Below are 18,100 nucleotides of genomic sequence, written 5' to 3'. Positions count from 1 at the left end.
ATTGTGTAGCTAAGCTGCTGCTGCAAGAACAGGCTGTCAGAGAGCAGGCGGAAGTCAAACAGCAGGGGCTGAGAGCTGCCCGAAGGCAGCACAGAAGGTGAAGGCAGACCGCTCGGGGTGGGTTTGGAGGAAACAGGAAGAAGTGATGGCTGGATGTACGGAGTAAGTTCAGAAGGTGTAAGCACTAAACTGAGCTTAGACAAGTTACAACGTCAAGAACAAATACATCATTCATTTATTTATTTACTTATTTTTAAAGATTTTATTTATTCACCTGACAGAGAAAGCCAGCGAGAGAGGGAACACGGGCAGGGGGAGTGGGAGAGGAAGAAGCAGGCTCCCAGCGGAGGAGCCTGATGTGGGGCTCGATCCCATAACACCGGGATCATGCCCTGAGCTGAAGGCAGATGCCCAACGACTGAGCCACCCACGCGCCCCCAAATACATCATTTAAACACAGGATCTGCTTTCCATTAATCATTCTCCCTTCCCTCACTTTCTACGCATCACTAAGAGAATGAACACTTTTGCTACCTCCAAGGCAAACAATGCACAATTTGATAGAAAAACAAAAATAACACTAGATACTTATCTAAAGTATTTGACATACACCGAAAAGGTATTTTGCCAAAAAGGCGGAACCTGATGCTACACAGGAAGAAACTCAAGCTGTCCGATGCTCTACAAAATGCTGCTACTCTAAAAACAGAGCTTTCCTACGACCCAGGGATTGCACCACTCAATATTTATCCAAAGGACACAAACATAGTGATCCAAAGGGACACATGCACCCCAATGTTTATAGCAGCAATGTCCATGACAGCCACAATACAGAAAGAGCCCAGATGTCCATTAACAGATGAATGGATAAAGAAGACATGGTGTATATATACAACAGAATATTACTAAGCCATCAAAAAGAATAAAATCTTCCTGATGGCTGCCATTGGAAAGAACGATTACCCAACATTTGCAGCAACATGGATGGGACTGGAGGAGATTATGCTAAGTGAAATAAGTCAAGCAGAGAAAGACAATTATCATATGGTTTCACTCATTTACGGAACATCAGGAATAGGAGATCGGTAGGAGAAAGAAGGGAAGAATGAAGGGGGGGTAAACAGAAAGGGGAATGAACCACGAGAGACTATGGACTCTGGGAAACAAACTGAGGGCTTCGGGTGGGGGGGGGATTGGGCTAGCCCAGTGATGGGTATTAAGGAGGGCATGTATTGCATGGAGCACTGGGTATTATATGCAAACAATGAATCATGGAACACTACATCAAAAACTAAGGATGTACTATATGGCGACTAACATAACATAATAAAAAATTTAAAAAAATAAAGTGATAATCACTTAAGTTAAAAAAAAGAATAAAATCTTGCTATTTGCTATGATGTGGATGAAACTAGAGGGTATTACGCTAAGTGAATTAAGTCAGAGAAAGACAAATAGCATATGATTTTACTCATATGTGGAATTTAAGTAACAAGACAAATGAACATAGGGGAAGGGAAAGAAAAATAAAATAAGATTAAAACTGAGAGGGAGGCAAACCATAAGAGATGCTGAATTCTAGGAAACTGAGGATTGCTGGAGGGGAGGGAGGGGAATGGGGTAACTAGGTGATTGGCATTAAGGAGGGCACTTGAGTATTATATGCAATTGATGAATCACCAAATTCTACCTCTGAAATTAAAAAAAAAAAAAAAAAGCTGCCGCTCTTCAAAAGGCCACAAACAACAAAGAACGCCAGAGTACCTGCCAGGTTGGCGGAAACAAAGAAGACATGACAATTACTATAACTTGGGATCCTGGAGCAGAAAGAGGATATTTGCAGGACAATGTGGGAAGGGTCAGTCGAGTCTGCAGATTAGTTAATAATATTGTATCAGTGTCGATTTCCTGGTTCTGATAATGGTTATGCAATATGTTAACAACTGGACACAGCAGGTAAAGGACATACAGGAACTCTTTGGACTATTTTTGCAGCTGTGTAAAAGACTGAAATTACTTCAAAATGAAAAACAAAATCATTGAATAGGTGTGCATTTCTATGTAATACACTAAACAGCACGCACAGAGCTTTAAAATTCAAATGATGTTGTGTTCTTTTTAATGAGTTATGTTTTTGAAGTTTATAGTTAAATATGCAACTCTTGGTCATATAACCTCAGATCTCAGTCTTCTAACACTCACATGAATGATAAAAATTATTCCAAAATTGCTGCTTTCATTAAAGTAGCTATGACAAAGTTTTACTTAAAGGGAAAAATCAGTATAATTAATTTATCAAAATGTTACTATATACAGTATCAAAAAATCAATAAAGCAATAGTTCTCACATCTTGGGGTGGGTTTGAGAATCTTATGAAAATTAGGGATACTGTCCCCCCCAAAATACTTAATATACACACCTAATTTGCATACAATTCTATAAGGTTCAGGACCTCTGCCCCCTTAAAGTAGAGGTCCTTACATTTAGATTAAGAACCTCTGTAACAAAGACAAAAAAAGGAAAAAAAAATCAAACCCAGGTTTGCAATTTTATCAACTGGATAAACTAGATATCAAAAATAGAAGAAAAGAAAGAAAGAAACAGCAACCACAAAAATCTAAAACCCGCCTTTGAAAAACATATACAAATATATGATAAAATATAACAGACCTCTTTTCAAATTCATAACTGTGCTTTCAAGACAATAAGACAATTACGAGGGACTAGAAATAGAGGAGTAGGTGAACACTGAAGCCAAAGCCATCCTGGGCAGGAGGGAAGGAGGATCTTAGACCCTCCCCCACCCAAGAAGCCAGAACTCTCAAAGGGCTACACCCCCACCCCCGGTGGAAGGGTGACTCGAGAGAGCAATTAGGCAATATCTCTTGTTATGGCAGTGCTGTCCATAACAAAACTTTAGAAACTATCTAAATATCCATTGTCAGGAGAATGGAGTGATCATGTTGGCATCTTCATACACTATTATATCAATCAGCAGTGAAAACAAGTGAACGAGAGCTGCACACACCAACGTGAATCTCACACATAATGAATGAAGAAGCACGTTTCAGAAGAAGCAATACGTTCTACTATTTACATGCATTTTACAAACGTTTATCTGTTGTTATATTTTATTACTGTTACTATAAATATTCTATACACATTTTCATTTCTGTATTTCCACTATCTCTACATTAAAATATATAGGTAGCAAAAATTTGTATGTGTAAATACAAATATAGTGAAAGTATAAAGAAATGAATAGGAATGAGAAGCACCACAGCTGGCTGGCAGCTCCCCCAGGGTGGGAGTAGAAGAAGGGGATGCAGACACGGAGCCTCAGCTATACTGGGCATGTTTTCTTTCTCACATGGTGATGAGTATGTGGGTGCTTATTTCATTTTTTACAAAACTTGTTTGTGTGTATAAAATATTTCATAATAAGCTTAAAAAAGAAGTCAAGTGACTGATTTTACCTCTACTCGTAACCATTTTCCTTTGCAATGGAAGAGGCAGACTTTCCCACAGAAGGGTAATGAAACGAAGTACTCGGAGGTCATGTGCTACAAAACAGAAATGCACGACACTTTTATTACCCTTAGCAAGGAGCGGATTGCTACACCGTTAGAAAAACATCACTGTGGCTCAGGCTGACTGGTGGCTCCCCGCGAGGACTGCGCAGTGGTGCGTGTATGAGGGCGATGGAACTTCTGTCCTGTTTCTCAGATGTTTGCTGATGGCATCATCTAGTCTCCCTCCTCACACATGGCTCATAAATCAGCCCTGTTAAAGTGTCTACAAACGTTAGTGTGCAGGTCAGTGTGATTCATCCAGGCACTGATGCCATCAGTTAAACATGAAGAGGGAGGATGAATCTGCCAAAAAGGAGAAGAGAAGAGCCTGGATGAAAGCGAGGTCGGGCTAGCCGTCCAGAAGGCCTCTTCTTTTCAACTTTTAACATTTAGATTCAAAGTGAGATTTTCATTCTGAAACAAAAGGAACGTTATCGGCACAAATACGGATACCAGTGCCAGTGAAATGTCAACAAGTCACAGCCATGGACCTCTACGCCCTCCTCTTTGCTGTAGTTTGAAGCTGGGCACCTGCCATGGTCTCTCTTGCTCAGGGTGAATGTTTCTACTCTCCCCAAAGGCAATGTCTCCACTCAGGCCACCAGTGCACGAGGGACTATCAAGAGAGCTTTTCACCACCACAGGTAATAAACACATGCATGTAAATGAGTCACTGGAGTCAGCTTCTCCGGATGCCTCAGATTTCTCCAAGACAGTTTAGCAAACCAAACTTCAGTAATGGCCCTGAGACACTGCTAAGATATCTGGAATGCAGAAAGAGGTAAAGCTACAGATCTAATAGCTCTGTTCTAGGCTCTGGTCTGAATACAAGTTTAACCCAATACAGCAAATATTTTGGAATGCCTATTCTATGTATGACACTAGATTAAATACTGTAGTACTTAAATGAATTAGGTACTTACCAGTACCCGGTAAGCCTCTGCCTCTGCCTTCAAGAAGCCTACACTCTAGTAAAGCAAACAAATACCCAAATAGCTAAACTACCACGCTGCAAATGATGCCATGAGGCACGTTCAGAGGTTAGAGAGAAGGGCTCACTTCTAGGGGCAAGGGAGTCAAGACTGAAGTGGTATTAGGGTTTAATCACTCAAAACCACAGCATATTCTGGATTATAACTATAATACCGTAATGGAGGTAAGAACATCACCTTAGAACCTTGGCACAAAGCCTCTACAGACCCTGACTCAGAAAATAATACTAGAATCAAAGGGTAAGGAGCTTATTAATAATTTAAACACAGAACCACATTTACCAAATGTGGAACGTTCTCAGGGACCAAAAAGAGCTCGGGGAGTGATGCCTAGAAGTTTTATTCTCCTCCTAGATCCCGTGGTTTTGTCTTTGCCCGAGGCAGAGGACCCAGCTGGCTCTAGCAGACAAAGTCACAAGCAGCTGCACTGCCGCATCCTCAACTGTACCTTGTAAATGACAAATCTGTCAGCTGCTGGGCACTTACTCTACGCTAAGCGCTCTTGCCACTAGTCCTCACGTCAAGCCTATGGATGGATATGCACGCTGTTAGTATCCTCATTTCATAATGCAGAAACCAGTGGTTTTTTTGTCTTTTAAGTTCTGCAGTCTGGGGCTCTTACCCACTATTCTCCAGCTTCTACCTCAACTATTCAAAAGTTACACACACTTATACTAGTTAGTGACCCCCCTGGTTTGCAATATTAGGAATAATTTTAGAGGTGGACGTTGCTCTACCATACCTTACAATGGAAGTAGTCCTCTATCTTATGCAGGAGATCGTTGAGCTTGTTCAGACCTTTGCAAGGCACCTGGCAGTACAGCGTGCCATCAGAGCAAATATTAGTCACTCTGACATTTGTGTACATAGCGTCAATCTGGAACAAAGGACACACCAAGGATGCTTGAGAACAGAGCCCAGCTCTTACCTACTTAAGGGGTATCTGCCTCAATAATCTCATTGGTCTTTGCATTTTAAAATCTTTTAAGTAAGCTGGAGATAATAGATAGGATGATACAATAACGTGAAAAACTCATTTGGATACCTCTCTTTCCAAAAAGAGTATCTGATATCGTTGGGTCGGGCACAAAGTAGACAGTTTGCATACAGTAACATATAACCACATTTCATTACCTGGAAGACTAAGAATATCTTCCATTTTGGTTTATTTTCTTCCCATTGATTTAGAGAAATCATTATTACATAAAACATATTTTTGCGACATTAACAGAAATGAAAAAAAACTCTCACAAAATCAATCCTATTATCAGCCTACTTTCTAACTTGTGTTTATCGGCCACATGAATTTTAGTAGTTTTAAAAAATTATAATCATATAAAGGCTTCATTCTGGCCATTTTTTTAGTCAAACCATAACATAGAGATAATTCACTGTTGTTCTACCTATTAAACAAATGTTTTCCCAATGTTGCCACACAGTAACTACAATGACCATTTTTAACATCCTATTCTTTAGGTGGCTGCTCTATAATTGATTTAAAGATTTCCTTCTTTGCAGAAATTTGTGTTTTTCACATTTTAAAACTGTAAAAGCTAACAATTTAATAAACTTCTTCATGGATCGAATTTTCCCTTCTTTTGTATTATCCGCCCCTATTATCTTTGCAAAATAATTTTATATAAAATACAATTTCAGTGTAGAAAGTGGAATATAAAATGAAAACCCAATTCCTAATAATGACTGTTTATGTTTTGGCCTTCTTTCCCCCCCCTTCCGGCACCCCCCCCTTTTTCCCTCCATACACAGGCAATATGTCCCTATCTATTGCTAGCCTAAAACTTATAACATTCTTTTCCGATAACTTCCTTCCCTACAGTACGTGTCACAGAGGACTCTAGTGGTCACGGTGCTACCTGAAGGTGAGCCTCCAGAGACTTGTCGCAGATCGCCTTTAAGCAGGTGGCATTAATATTGACGTCATCTTCTCCTGAGGTGTCGTACAGGACAACGAGCGGGATATCTGCTTTTTCAAGTATTTCCACTGCAAAGATCTTTCCACAAGTTAAAGATTCAACCACCTTTACTAAATCAGGATCATCACTTAAAACTTCCAACCCTGAAAAAAAATGAATATTTTAATTTCCACTTAATTAGCAGAATCATTTTAAGTTGAATGGGTTTGGTTTGGTCACCTATTATACCTATGATTCTACTACAAAATTCTTAAACAAAATTTTCCAGGGAAGCTTTGTTTTTTAATCTTCTTCACATTACCCGTCTTTAGGTCTTAAAATACGTATTATAGTGCGAATTACGCAAAGGCAGGCAATCTTAAAAAGTTGATGACTTATCAGAATTTGTACCTTAGGAGAATGGTCTTTACTTTGTAGACAAACACATATTCAAAACAAAAAGACTAGTACATATAAGAAGCTATCAGTTGATTATGTCTGCCAGTCATGTACTTGTTATGTTTTTCCTAAAAATTTACTCTTGACCTTTTTAATTCTCTTCTAATATACAATTATTTCATATAAAATGAACATACATATATTGAAAATTTACAAAATCACTTTTTTCTATATTTCTTCTTAAGTACACCATGATGATTCTGCATACACCAAAGAAGTTTGTGATTTATCAAAGAAAGATTAAATTGTATTTAATGTAATACGGGTAATAGGTGAGTTTTATTGTAGTCTGATTACTCTTTAAATAATTTGAAAACCGTAATTCTATATAGCATATACATGACAAGTCTAAGTCGCTCCATTAAAATAATTAAAACTAGCTCATCATTCACCCCAGGGTGCTATAAGGTCCATCTCTGGATTCTTCCCCTTGAAATCCACAGCACAAGTTCACAGACTCCCTCTGGGCCACCTTTCTCTTGTTCTCCAGCTGTAACGTTACAGCTTTTACCAAGCCTCTCTTTTCAGCATCCTAAATCTTGGCCTATGCTCTTGATATGTTCTTTTCAAAACTACCTCCCAGGGGTTTGTAACAGGCTTCTAACATTACTTGAGATTTATCTCACAGACAGAGCCATACCTAGCTCCTCTGATAGAAAGATGCATCCCTGTTGAGAAGGAGCTATTTCTCCCAGGGTTAATTTTCATGAAAGAACAGCGATCATTTTCTGAATCTAGCTCAGGGCCTCCTGGCATGATGCTTACACACTCCCATGTCTTTCCTCATATGAACGCAGCCACGGCGTCCTCCATGCTTGGAGGTTATCCCTGCCGTGTCACTCGCACACGTGCCAGAGATGCACGAACTTGAGCCTGGGTGCACGAGGTGTGTTACTTGCTAACGAGCAGCACCCAGAGCCCACCTCAGTGGGAAAGAAGTGGAGAGTCACTTTGCAGCAGGTCAGACAGCAGGATTCAAACTGATCAAACCCCATGATACAGGGTCTCTAGTGTTGTTGCCAGGGCAGTTAGAACGACAACAAAGCCTTTAAGATGGCCCAAACACATTTTTATAATAAAATATAACATAAAATGAAATATAATAAAAACATTATAACATATTGATAATGATCACATCTTATAAAGAAGACATTAAACATGAACTTATTTATACCTTTTAAGAAATAACGCATTACAAGACCTTGAAATATTTAGTACATTTTAGGATTTAACCACCCAAAAGTACAGTGGTAATAATGTATCAAAAGGGAGAGAGCTTTAAACAAAGAGTTCCTCTTACCTGCTAGCTTACACTTTGTAGCTTGGAATGAGAGTGAACAGAACTTTGGGTTCAACTTGTATGCTTTGCTCTTTTCAATATTTTCACTAAAACCATAGTCAACATAGCATACCTGATGATAACAGAAACATCATTTAGGTTCAAATAAAATTCTTTATCCTCACTTCTTAAAAAATGTCTGACACATTTAACTAGCTCCATTTATTCCATAATCGGCATGTTAAGTGGCACCAGACAGCCTGGAAAATGCCAGAGGTGGTGCCCCCGACTTAGCCCAGAAGAGACAGGCTAGAGCTGGGACCAGGGAAGCCGGGGCTCCTGACTCTGGGCCCCACTCTGCTTTGCCGGTTGGAAGAACAAGAGAAGACTGTTGTACTCTGACGCCTTGGTGCCGGCTTCTCAGTCTGGCTCTGCCATCCCTGACTGGCCCCGTCCTTTCATTATAACCTAAGGGCATGGCCGCCTCACCTCGTTCTTCACTGATTTACGTACTTCCACTACGGATGCACATCCTTAGGCAGCAGTATTTGTTTCTAGAGAGGGCATCATCTACAGGGGTATTTATCAGATTTGAAATCCCCCAAACAGCACGTGTGACAGCCTGTTCCCAGCAACTGTGCTTCAAGGGACCAAGCTACTTTCTGTCAATGACAACAGTGATGTCATAGCTAGATGACAGGGAATTCTACACTGTAAAAATAGGTACTTCTGGTTTGTTTTTTTCCAGTGGTACAAAGCTGGGTTAGGCCTTTGTCCAGCTCAGCAAAAGGCCCCACATCTGCTGGACAGAGGTCTGTGTTTGTAGAAACCTGCATGACTCTTCCTCACCATTAGCACAGATCCATTAAGAGCCTGGATATTATAGCTGGAGTATTAATAACACCTTAAATTGGAAAGGACTATATAAACAAAGCCTCTTTTTTTTGAGGAAAATAAAATCTAGGAACACTGAGCTGTGGTTTAGAATGATAACAATAGGATGATAGCTAAGAATCTGAGGGAAGGTGTTACAAACCTAGTATGCTTCTCTAAATCAAACAGATGACATTATTAGAACAACAAAAAAAAAAACCAGAGCAAAGGCATGGCTTATTGACACCGAGTAGCACAGAGCCAGGTGCTTTCACTTCCTATAGAAAAATTAAGTCCACAGACCAGCTTCTTATTACCTAGATCATGGTACTAAACATACAAAAGAGAAATTCTCCCCAGCAGAGAATCAAAGGGAAAAAAGAAGAGATGCAGAGACCACAAACACCCTTCCGGACCACCTGATAACTGGGTGTGCGGGGCCTCTATGTCCCATGCCGGAGACAATCACCTCCCAGAGTCCCTATCCTGACTCAATACTCCCGTAGGCTGAGATCTCTAGCGGGGCTTCCACAGCAGGCAACCAGCCATTTAAGCTTATGGACCCATTTCTCCCGTCCCAGATCAGCACCCATTCTTCTTCCGCAAAGGTCCCAGGAGTCAGGAGCACTCCTTTCCTTTATTTTTTTATTTTTTTTTTAAAGATTTTATTTATTTATTCGACAGAGATAGAGACAGCCAGCGAGAGAGGGAACACAAGCAGAGGGAGTGGGAGAGGAAGAAGCAGGCTCCCAGCAGAGGAGCCCCATGTGGGGCTCAATCCCATAACACCGGGATCACGCCCTGAGCGGAAGGCAGACGCTCAACCGCTGTGCCACCCAGGCGCCCCTCCTTTCCTTTAATAGCTGTCACCACCAACAACTTGGACTCTTCTCTTCCCAGACCTAGCATGGAGATAATATGGTCTAACAACAGGACATAATATGTGAAATAGCATTCCTGGGAAATTCAGAATGTATTCCTAGCATCAAGAGACACTGAAGAGTGAGTACTCCGAAATTTTCAAAGGGTTTCTGTATCGCTTGGAGCTTGTTCTCTTGTCTTTCTGAATCAAATACGGTATATTTGCACGGCAGCTGCGGTTTACAAAACACTTGCTCGGTAATTGAGAGTTGGACTCGCACCACACTCTGCCTGTGTCGTTTGCTCTGTGAGGGCTGAGTGGGGCTTCTCTTGCCTCGTGCCCCGGGAGCAGCTCCAGCAGGCTCACAGGCCTGGCAGCCAGCCCCAGGCGGCTCCCGGTTCTCTGGCGCCATCAAGTGGCCGTAGATCCCACCGCGCCCCGTGAGAGAGAAGCCGGGACATCCCTGGGATGCAGGTCTGGGTCAGCACCAGAGGGCACCCACTTCAGGGCATGACTTCATCCTCCTGTTTCCCATACTCACCAGGGATCGGACAAGTGGAAAGCAAGGAGGGAACTGTACTCGTTGTTGGGCATAGCACAGCTCCAGAGGAGTGAGACTTGCTAAGTAGCCCGGGTTTCTGCAGAGGAAGGGGAACAGCACGTCTGCCTGCTTCGGGGCTGTGGGGAACAAGCTCAGGCCAGAATTGCTCCAACCGCTGCTGTGTGAGAGCTCAGGGCTGTAGAGCATACTGGGATACCCCTGCACTCCCAACGCTCCCAGCAGCCACGCTGGCGAGCGCTCCCTCCCCACGACACTTGCTTCCTCTGGCTTTCATAACACTGTCCTCTTGGTTTTCACTTCTTTAGTCATTCTTAAGATTGTGTGAAAGGTCTTTTTTCCCAGAGGAGGTTCCAGTGAAGATAGGGTCTCTCCATCGGACTGTTTTCACACAGGAAATGGCATTTGAGACATAGATAAGGGAAGGGAGGGACTTGAGCAATGGCACTCGACCTTCACAGGCAGAAACAGGACTTGGGCCCAAGCTGCTAATCACACTGCGGTCCCCGCTGGTCCAGTTCTCTACTTGGTCCTTAGCTTCTTCCAGACACTCTTCAAATTTTATCCACGTATAATTTATAATGAGTGAAAAAATGCCCATTTAAAGTACACAGTTTGGGGATGCCTGGAGGGTTCACTGGTTAAGCATCTGTCTTCAGCTCAGGTCATGATCGCAGGGCTTGTGATCAGGCTTCCTGCTCAGCGGAGAGCCTGCTTCTCCCTCCACCTGTTGGGCCTGAAGCTCCCCCGGCTTGTGCTTGTGCTCTCTCTCTCTCTCCCCTTGACAAATAAATGAATAAAATCTTGGAAAACAAACTAAAAAAGTCTCTCTCTCCTTCTCCCTCTGCCTCTCCCTCTCCACGTGTGCACTCTCTCTCTCTCTCAAAAAAATAAAGTATACAGTTTGAAGGATTTTGACAAAGGTATATACTCATATAATGACCACCATAAGCAAGATACAGACCACATCCACCACTCCAAAAAGTTCCCCCTTACCCCTTTCCAATTAATCCCCCTCCACCTCCTGTCCCAGGCAACCACTGATCTGATTCCTATCACTACAGACGATTTTTATCTGTTCTTAGACATCATTTACCTGGAATCATACAGGATAACTCTTTTGTATCTGGCTTCTCTCACTTGCACAGTCTGTGAGTTTTATTCACGTGACTGTTTTCAGTAATTCATTCCTTTCTATTGTTGGAGAGTATTCCATTATATGAAGAAACTGCAATTTGCTTATACATTCACCTACTGGTAAACATTTGGGTTGTTTCCAGTTTGGGACTATTAATAATAAAGCTGCTACAAACGTGTACAAGCCTTTTTGTGGACCTATATTTTCACCTCTCTTGTGTGAATACTTAGGATCATATGGTAAGTTTAACTTTATAAGAAACTGCCAAACTATTCCAATTTTCAGATTATTAAAGTCAGGTCAAATTGCTTTAAAGTTGGAGTAGTTAAGGAATTCCTAAATTTCTCTGTGAATGGCCAAGGGTAGATATGTGGTTAGGGTGAGCTTGTCTCTGGAGAGGGTCAGGGCCTCATCTATGGAACCATCTGGGTAAGAAACAGCAAGCATCCCTTTCTCACCCTCCTGACACCGTTCTTGGGGTCAAGGGCCTCAGAGGAGAGAATCTGATGGACCTAAGCCCAGGTGCAGCGAGCAGTAGTGGCACTCTGGGACATGGAAAGGGTTATTTGCCAGGGACTGACACCACAATAAATATGCTTCAAATTATGAAATAGAGGCTACAGAAATAGAAGTGTATTTCCCTGCTTGCAAAACCTAGACAAAACTGCACCTTGACAGTGAGTCAGTTCTCGTTCTCGGTCTGCACCGAGGGAAAGAAAAGAGGCCATGCGGCAGAGGCTGACCACCAGGAAAATGGCCAAGTCTGGAAGTCTTGGAGCCTCCTGATAGAAGAGACTGGCAAAAGAGCCCTCTGACCTCTCCAAGAGGACCAAGAGGGCAACACTTGGACAGCTCTTGGGGCACGACCCGAGTCCTGTTCAGGGTTCTCCTTGGCTGGCTGCAGAAGACGGGAGAGGAAGAATGTCATGTCCTCTGATCTGTATGCTTCCCTCACTCCAGAGTGCTGACCTGGATAGGAAGCCCACAGAGGACTGATCAGTATTTATTACATATCTCCTGGGAATGGAAATAAAGGCCTTTTCCTGATTATATCATGGATTATGAATACTGCCATGGAGAAGACTTTTTATTTTTTACTACTAAAACTCTGAGATAACATGACTACCACTGACTTAAAAGCTGACAGAGATAATCTTGTTGACAAGATATCATCTTGTCAACTTCTGGAGAAAACTAAATGCAGTTCGGATGGGCACAATATTAGAAGGAACACTTACATTTGAAACATAATGTGTCTGTCTTCATAATGCTATGACAAAGTAAACAGTGCTTGCCTTTATTTTGTTCTCTTCCGTTGAGATGATCTGTGCCCGTAACCAAGCGTCCTCCTCGGCATTTACAGCCAGTAACTGCCCGATGTGCACAGTCTGGACTGGCATGACCTTAGGGTTCTTACTGTAATACTCCTTCATCTCATCTTCCATTAATTCCTGAGCAGCAGAATAGTCTTTGCCCACATACCTGAATTAGTTAAAGGAAGAGAACACACGTGAAGCAACCTAGGGGGAAGAAAACCATAGGAACTCATTAACATTACTCCGTGTTTTTTCCACGGCCATCTTCGGTTCCGATCTCAGACTTGGCTTATACCAACAGGTAAGAGAACATATATTTAGTAAAAATTTCCATCTTGATAAAGGAAAATGTGATATTGTGGCGCTCATGCAAAATAAGACCAGGTTGAACCCAGCAGAGCAAATGCTTGGCAACAGTCCAGACAGGTAAAGGATGTCACAGTAAGCAGCCAGGGAAACTACAGGGAGGAGGAGGCTGAGAAAAGATTCAAGGGAAGGGAAGAGAAGAGATATAGTGGAAAATGGAGAAACTAGTGCAGGCCAGATTAGCAAGAATGGACTGAAGATTTTGAGTAAGGCTGCTGGAAGTCTTTGTAGATCACTGAGAAGAGAATCTAGTTGACAGCTTTGCCCTAAGGCTGGGTTTGAACAAGACTTAAGCTTTGAGAATGAATGAAATTTTAGTAGAGAAAAACAAAGCCTTAAACACACTAAACACGACCATGTGACAACCTATCCTCCCAGCTTACTGAACAAATTTGAACAAATTACCACAGAATGTTGAGTTTTGATACCCTTAAAGAGATGATATCTTCTAGCTAAATTATACGCTTTCTGAGAAGTCTTTTTCAGGGTACGGCCTATCTCCTTCTACAATTTTCTGCTGTTGAAACTGCAGTCACCTTATCCCATTTTATGTTATCAAAATACACCATTTCCTTTTCTCCCACAAATAGGCCATTGTTTTCTTGCCCATCAGTGCTCAGGGACAATTCCACCAAAGGCCTCCTTCCAGGATGTAAACTCCAGCAAACCAGGTTCAGCGCGTGTAGCAGGAGCTGTCCAGGCCATGGGAAGCAGCCCTTTTGTCTCGAAGCTATGCTGTTAACAGCACCAGAACCATTGAGCATGGAGATGGGACATGCCACACACACACTGCCCTTTGCACTGTTCTAGGTTTTATCCAGGGCCCAAGTGGTGCCATGGAGCTTTAAGAACTGTTCCTTCAGGAATGTTGTCATGCATTCTTAGTAACTGTCAGCAGGACAGAAGACACCCTATTCAGCCTATTTGTAACTCGAGGAGAAAAAGCTTTAAAAAGTCCTACACAAAATGGAAATAATGCCTCTTTTGAGGCAATGACTATTTTAAAACCAAGTATTACACGGACATGATTTACTCTAGAAGCCAAAGCAGCGTTGTCACACTCTATGGGTTCAGCTGACTGAGCTTTGTAAATGTGAAGGTGCCGCCTGGAGTGCAGCCACATGCTCAGCTCCCAAGTCCCCTGGGAGGTCTGCAGCTCTGCCTAAGTGCCCATTTCCTGGGACCTGGAGTCTCCTGGGTCCTTCTCTTAGCGCTGCTACAGCCCTGGGAGCCCCACGGGCCCACAGCAGCCTGTGACTTGGCAGTCTGCTCAGCAGAGGCACCTCCTAGGGAGGAGGGGGGACAGAAGCAGCATGAAATCTGCTCTCTACGGCAAGCAGTAGAGAAGAGTGGCTACGCGGCTTGGGTGGGGATGATATTACGGTTGGTTTGATGGTAGGTAGTGGCAAGAATGAGGTCTTGCCTTGTCCTCAAATTACCTAAGTGGGCAAAGAATGACATGAAGACCAATTTAGGTATGCCATAAGTACAAAGCTTTACAAAGTTAATTTTTGAAACCAGAGACAAGGGATTCCCATACTTGATCTGAGGATTCTGCTACGACACATTCTCAGACCCTTCATAAGTCACAGGCCCAGTTTCTAGAGCCTACTGTCTGCCTGGGTGAAGATGTAAATATAGAACAGGGCTCAGCTCAGCTGGAATCTACTAAGTCCTTGGGACTGGGGTGGGGGAATGCCAATGACCTAGGGTCAACCTAACAGCATACATCACCCCTTGTGCTTGCTGGCTGCCAGCCACTGTGCTGAACAGGTAGAATACTGACTCCAGGATTCAAATGTATACTGGAGAAGGGGATCTAAACAATCTGAGGACCTAGAACTAATCATCCTGAAGTAGATTAGAACCCTTTTACTAAAATCCTGGACCTGATCCAGATTCCTGCCAACCCTTGGTATGCACACCAGAAATCACATGGTCTGTCTAGCCCAGTGCTGGGTGCTTGGTCTGACAACAGAACCAACAGCTAATAGTAACAGACACCAAAAGCAGATTTAGATTTCTTCCTAATGCTAAATGGCAGAAGTTAGCAAAGCGCTCCTCAGCATCCTTCCTCTGCCTCAGTTTATTAGTGAACCACAGTGGGATCCCTAACCCTCAACAACCCCTTTACATCTTCAGGCCATACCACATCTTAGAATAAAAGCTTTATTCATTTCTTACCTCTGTACCGAACAAGACTTCTCTAAAGCTTCTGTACGTTCTAGTTTGAGCATACCAAGACACTTGATTCCACTTCATTATCCACTCGGACTTTGTTTGTTCAAATGGAAGAACTTGATATTTTTTTATCTATTCTTTCACTGAAGGAATTTGATAATTTTTTGTGGTGTTTCTTTAGGCGTTGCCAGTTTAGCTATGATTCTCTGGAGGAGTAACAGCCCAACCATAGGGATGTTTTGGTTGAAGAAGCCTGGATACTATTCTGATTCAGCCTTTTCCTTTTCTGTCCACAGGTACACTCTAGGCAGGGGCCTCCAGAGATCCAGCTACACTGATTCCTTTTTTTTTTTTTATGTTGTGTTAGTCACCATACAGTATATCATTAGTCTTTGATGTAGCGTTCCATGATTCATTGTTTGCGTATAACACCCAGTGCTCATTGCAATACATGCCCTCCTTAATACCCATCACCGGGCTAGCCCATCACCGGGCTAGCCCATCACCCCACCCCCTCCCCTCTGAAACCCTCAGTTTGTTTCCCGGAGTCCATAGTCTCTCATGGTTCGTCTCCCCCTCTGACTCCCCCCCTTCATTTTTCCCTTCCTTCTCCTAATGTCCTCCATGCTATTCCTTATGTTCCACATATAAGTGAAACCATATGATAATTGTCTTTCTCTGTTTGACTTATTTCACTTACCACTTCCTACACTTGATCCTGACTCAGAAACTACAAATTATAGTCTTTCAATATCTTCTATGTATTCTTTATTTTCTCCAAAAGCCCACATCAAGTGCCTGGACCTGGACCATATTTTGTAATTCCAGTTATCACCAGCCACTTTGGCAATGACTGTTATCAAAAGGCCCAAGTGACCAGAATACCTTTGGCTCCAAGGGCTAATCTGATGTATTATACTACATAGTCCCCGATTAAATAGTATTACCTACCTAGTGGGTTACTTACTTTTTCTGTGGGTTAGGTATTGCTTTTGACATACATAGTTATCATTATGCTTTTGACATAGATTTTGTTTCACATTCAGACCATACTATCACTCTAATTTTTAAAACTGTTAGTTATCTTTTCTCACAAGAACAGATGTATATTTAACAAATCTAACAAATATTAAGAATATATGCAGTGATTGATTTTTTTAAAGTGCTTTGATTTTTTTAAAGTGCTTTGGTTTCAAGATGTTCACAGTCTACCAGGAGAGACAAATGTACATATATAATTATAATGTGGAAGAAATAAAAATTAATCTAAGAGATACAAACACAAAAGGTTCTGGCAGTTGAGAGAAATGTGCAAGATATGAAAAACAAATATTATTATTATACTTCATTATAACTCTACATAACTAAGAATATACTATTCTTCCTCAACTCCCAGCATCCATGAGAAGAACAGCCAAGTGACAACAGTATACCAGGGTCCTAAAGAATTAGAAAATAAAACCCACCTGATAACCACTTCGTTTGTGTTACTCAGTTCAACCACCAATACTGATGGGGATGCCTCAGTCGGAATGATTAACGGAGGAACTGTTGTATTCTCCACAAAGGTATCAGCACTTTTGGAGATGTTTTCTTCAATCTGTAAATACTCTTGTTCAATCATAGACTTGATATCATAATCGCCATGTGCTTGCCCTGCATCCTTCAGGATTTTGTCAGCGGGCAATGGAAGTTTAGCATAGAGAATGGCCTTCTGGGGGTTTCCAGAAATGTAGTCTATGGTGCATACATCAGAAAGTGAGGCAAGATTTTTTAAGGCATCCTCAGGGAATTTCACTTTGTACATGTCCTCAAAGGCTTTGGGGAGGGCACTGGCCCAAAGACCACTTGAGTATTTCGCCAGCAGCTCTGCAACTTTCTCTTTAAAGTCTCCTGGCATAGCGGCTGGACACCCTTTTAATGGTGGTAGTTGTTTTGGAGCAGGTAGTGGGGATGGAGGCACTTTTTCACCATCCAGTTCGCTTCTCAAAAGCTGCTTTCTCTTCGCTGGATAAAGAAGTAAATCTTGACCACCACTGCAAGGTTTTTCCACCTGAAATTTTTAAATAAAGCAAATGACAGATATCTCAATGGCTATAAACAACCTGAAAACACATTAATGCATTTTAAATGAGAACGCCACTGTTTTCAGGTTAATCAAGAGAACACAAAAGTGTACATTTTACTCTTCTCACCTACTAAGACTTAATGGCTTTCCTTCATTTACAAAGAGCAGCACGAGACACATTTCAGAAATAAACAGGGAAATAAAATAGCATTAATTTCCCTTATGAGGCATCTCACCTTCAACAACCCTACGAAATCATGAGAGTTTCTGCCCTGTAAACCACACAACTCATTCAGCTCTCTGTCAAATCCAAAGCAATAGCTTACAAAAATCAACTGAATACAAGGTGGGACGAAGCTGTGAAAAGGTATCGGACCTGTCAGGAAAAACCACGGGGAAGAAAGCTAGGAAATATTTAGACAAAATTGAAGCATTAGCTGTTTTTCTTCTTCTTACAGTATCCTGAGAAAACCCTTAACTTTCCATTATTTAGAAAAAGACTCTCCAGAGATAAGGTGCAG

General features: G+C 42.0%; 1 protein-coding gene across 5 annotated transcripts in view; it reads right to left on the bottom strand.

Moving 5' to 3' along the window:
* TDRD7 (tudor domain containing 7) overlaps positions 1-18,100 on the bottom strand; it is a 73,944-nt gene that overhangs the window by 17,061 nt on the left and 38,783 nt on the right. For all 5 annotated transcript variants that reach the window (XR_004626517.1, XM_002914935.4, XM_019794885.2 and 2 more), the window contains 6 exons: positions 16,978-17,564; positions 12,944-13,130; positions 8,238-8,349; positions 6,440-6,642; positions 5,308-5,442; positions 3,478-3,564 (listed from right to left, as the gene is read on the bottom strand). Coding sequence is in view for 4 of the 5 variants with exons in the window: in XM_002914935.4 (XP_002914981.1) it covers positions 3,478-3,564; positions 5,308-5,442; positions 6,440-6,642; positions 8,238-8,349; positions 12,944-13,130; positions 16,978-17,564 (1,311 nt within the window). In the remaining variant the exon portion in view is untranslated. The remainder of the gene's footprint in view (positions 1-3,477; positions 3,565-5,307; positions 5,443-6,439; positions 6,643-8,237; positions 8,350-12,943; positions 13,131-16,977; positions 17,565-18,100) is intronic.

Source organism: Ailuropoda melanoleuca, chromosome 7 (assembly GCF_002007445.2).
Source record: "Ailuropoda melanoleuca isolate Jingjing chromosome 7, ASM200744v2, whole genome shotgun sequence".
NCBI lineage: Eukaryota > Metazoa > Chordata > Mammalia > Carnivora > Ursidae > Ailuropoda > Ailuropoda melanoleuca.
This window is presented reverse-complemented; position numbering and strand designations above follow the sequence as displayed.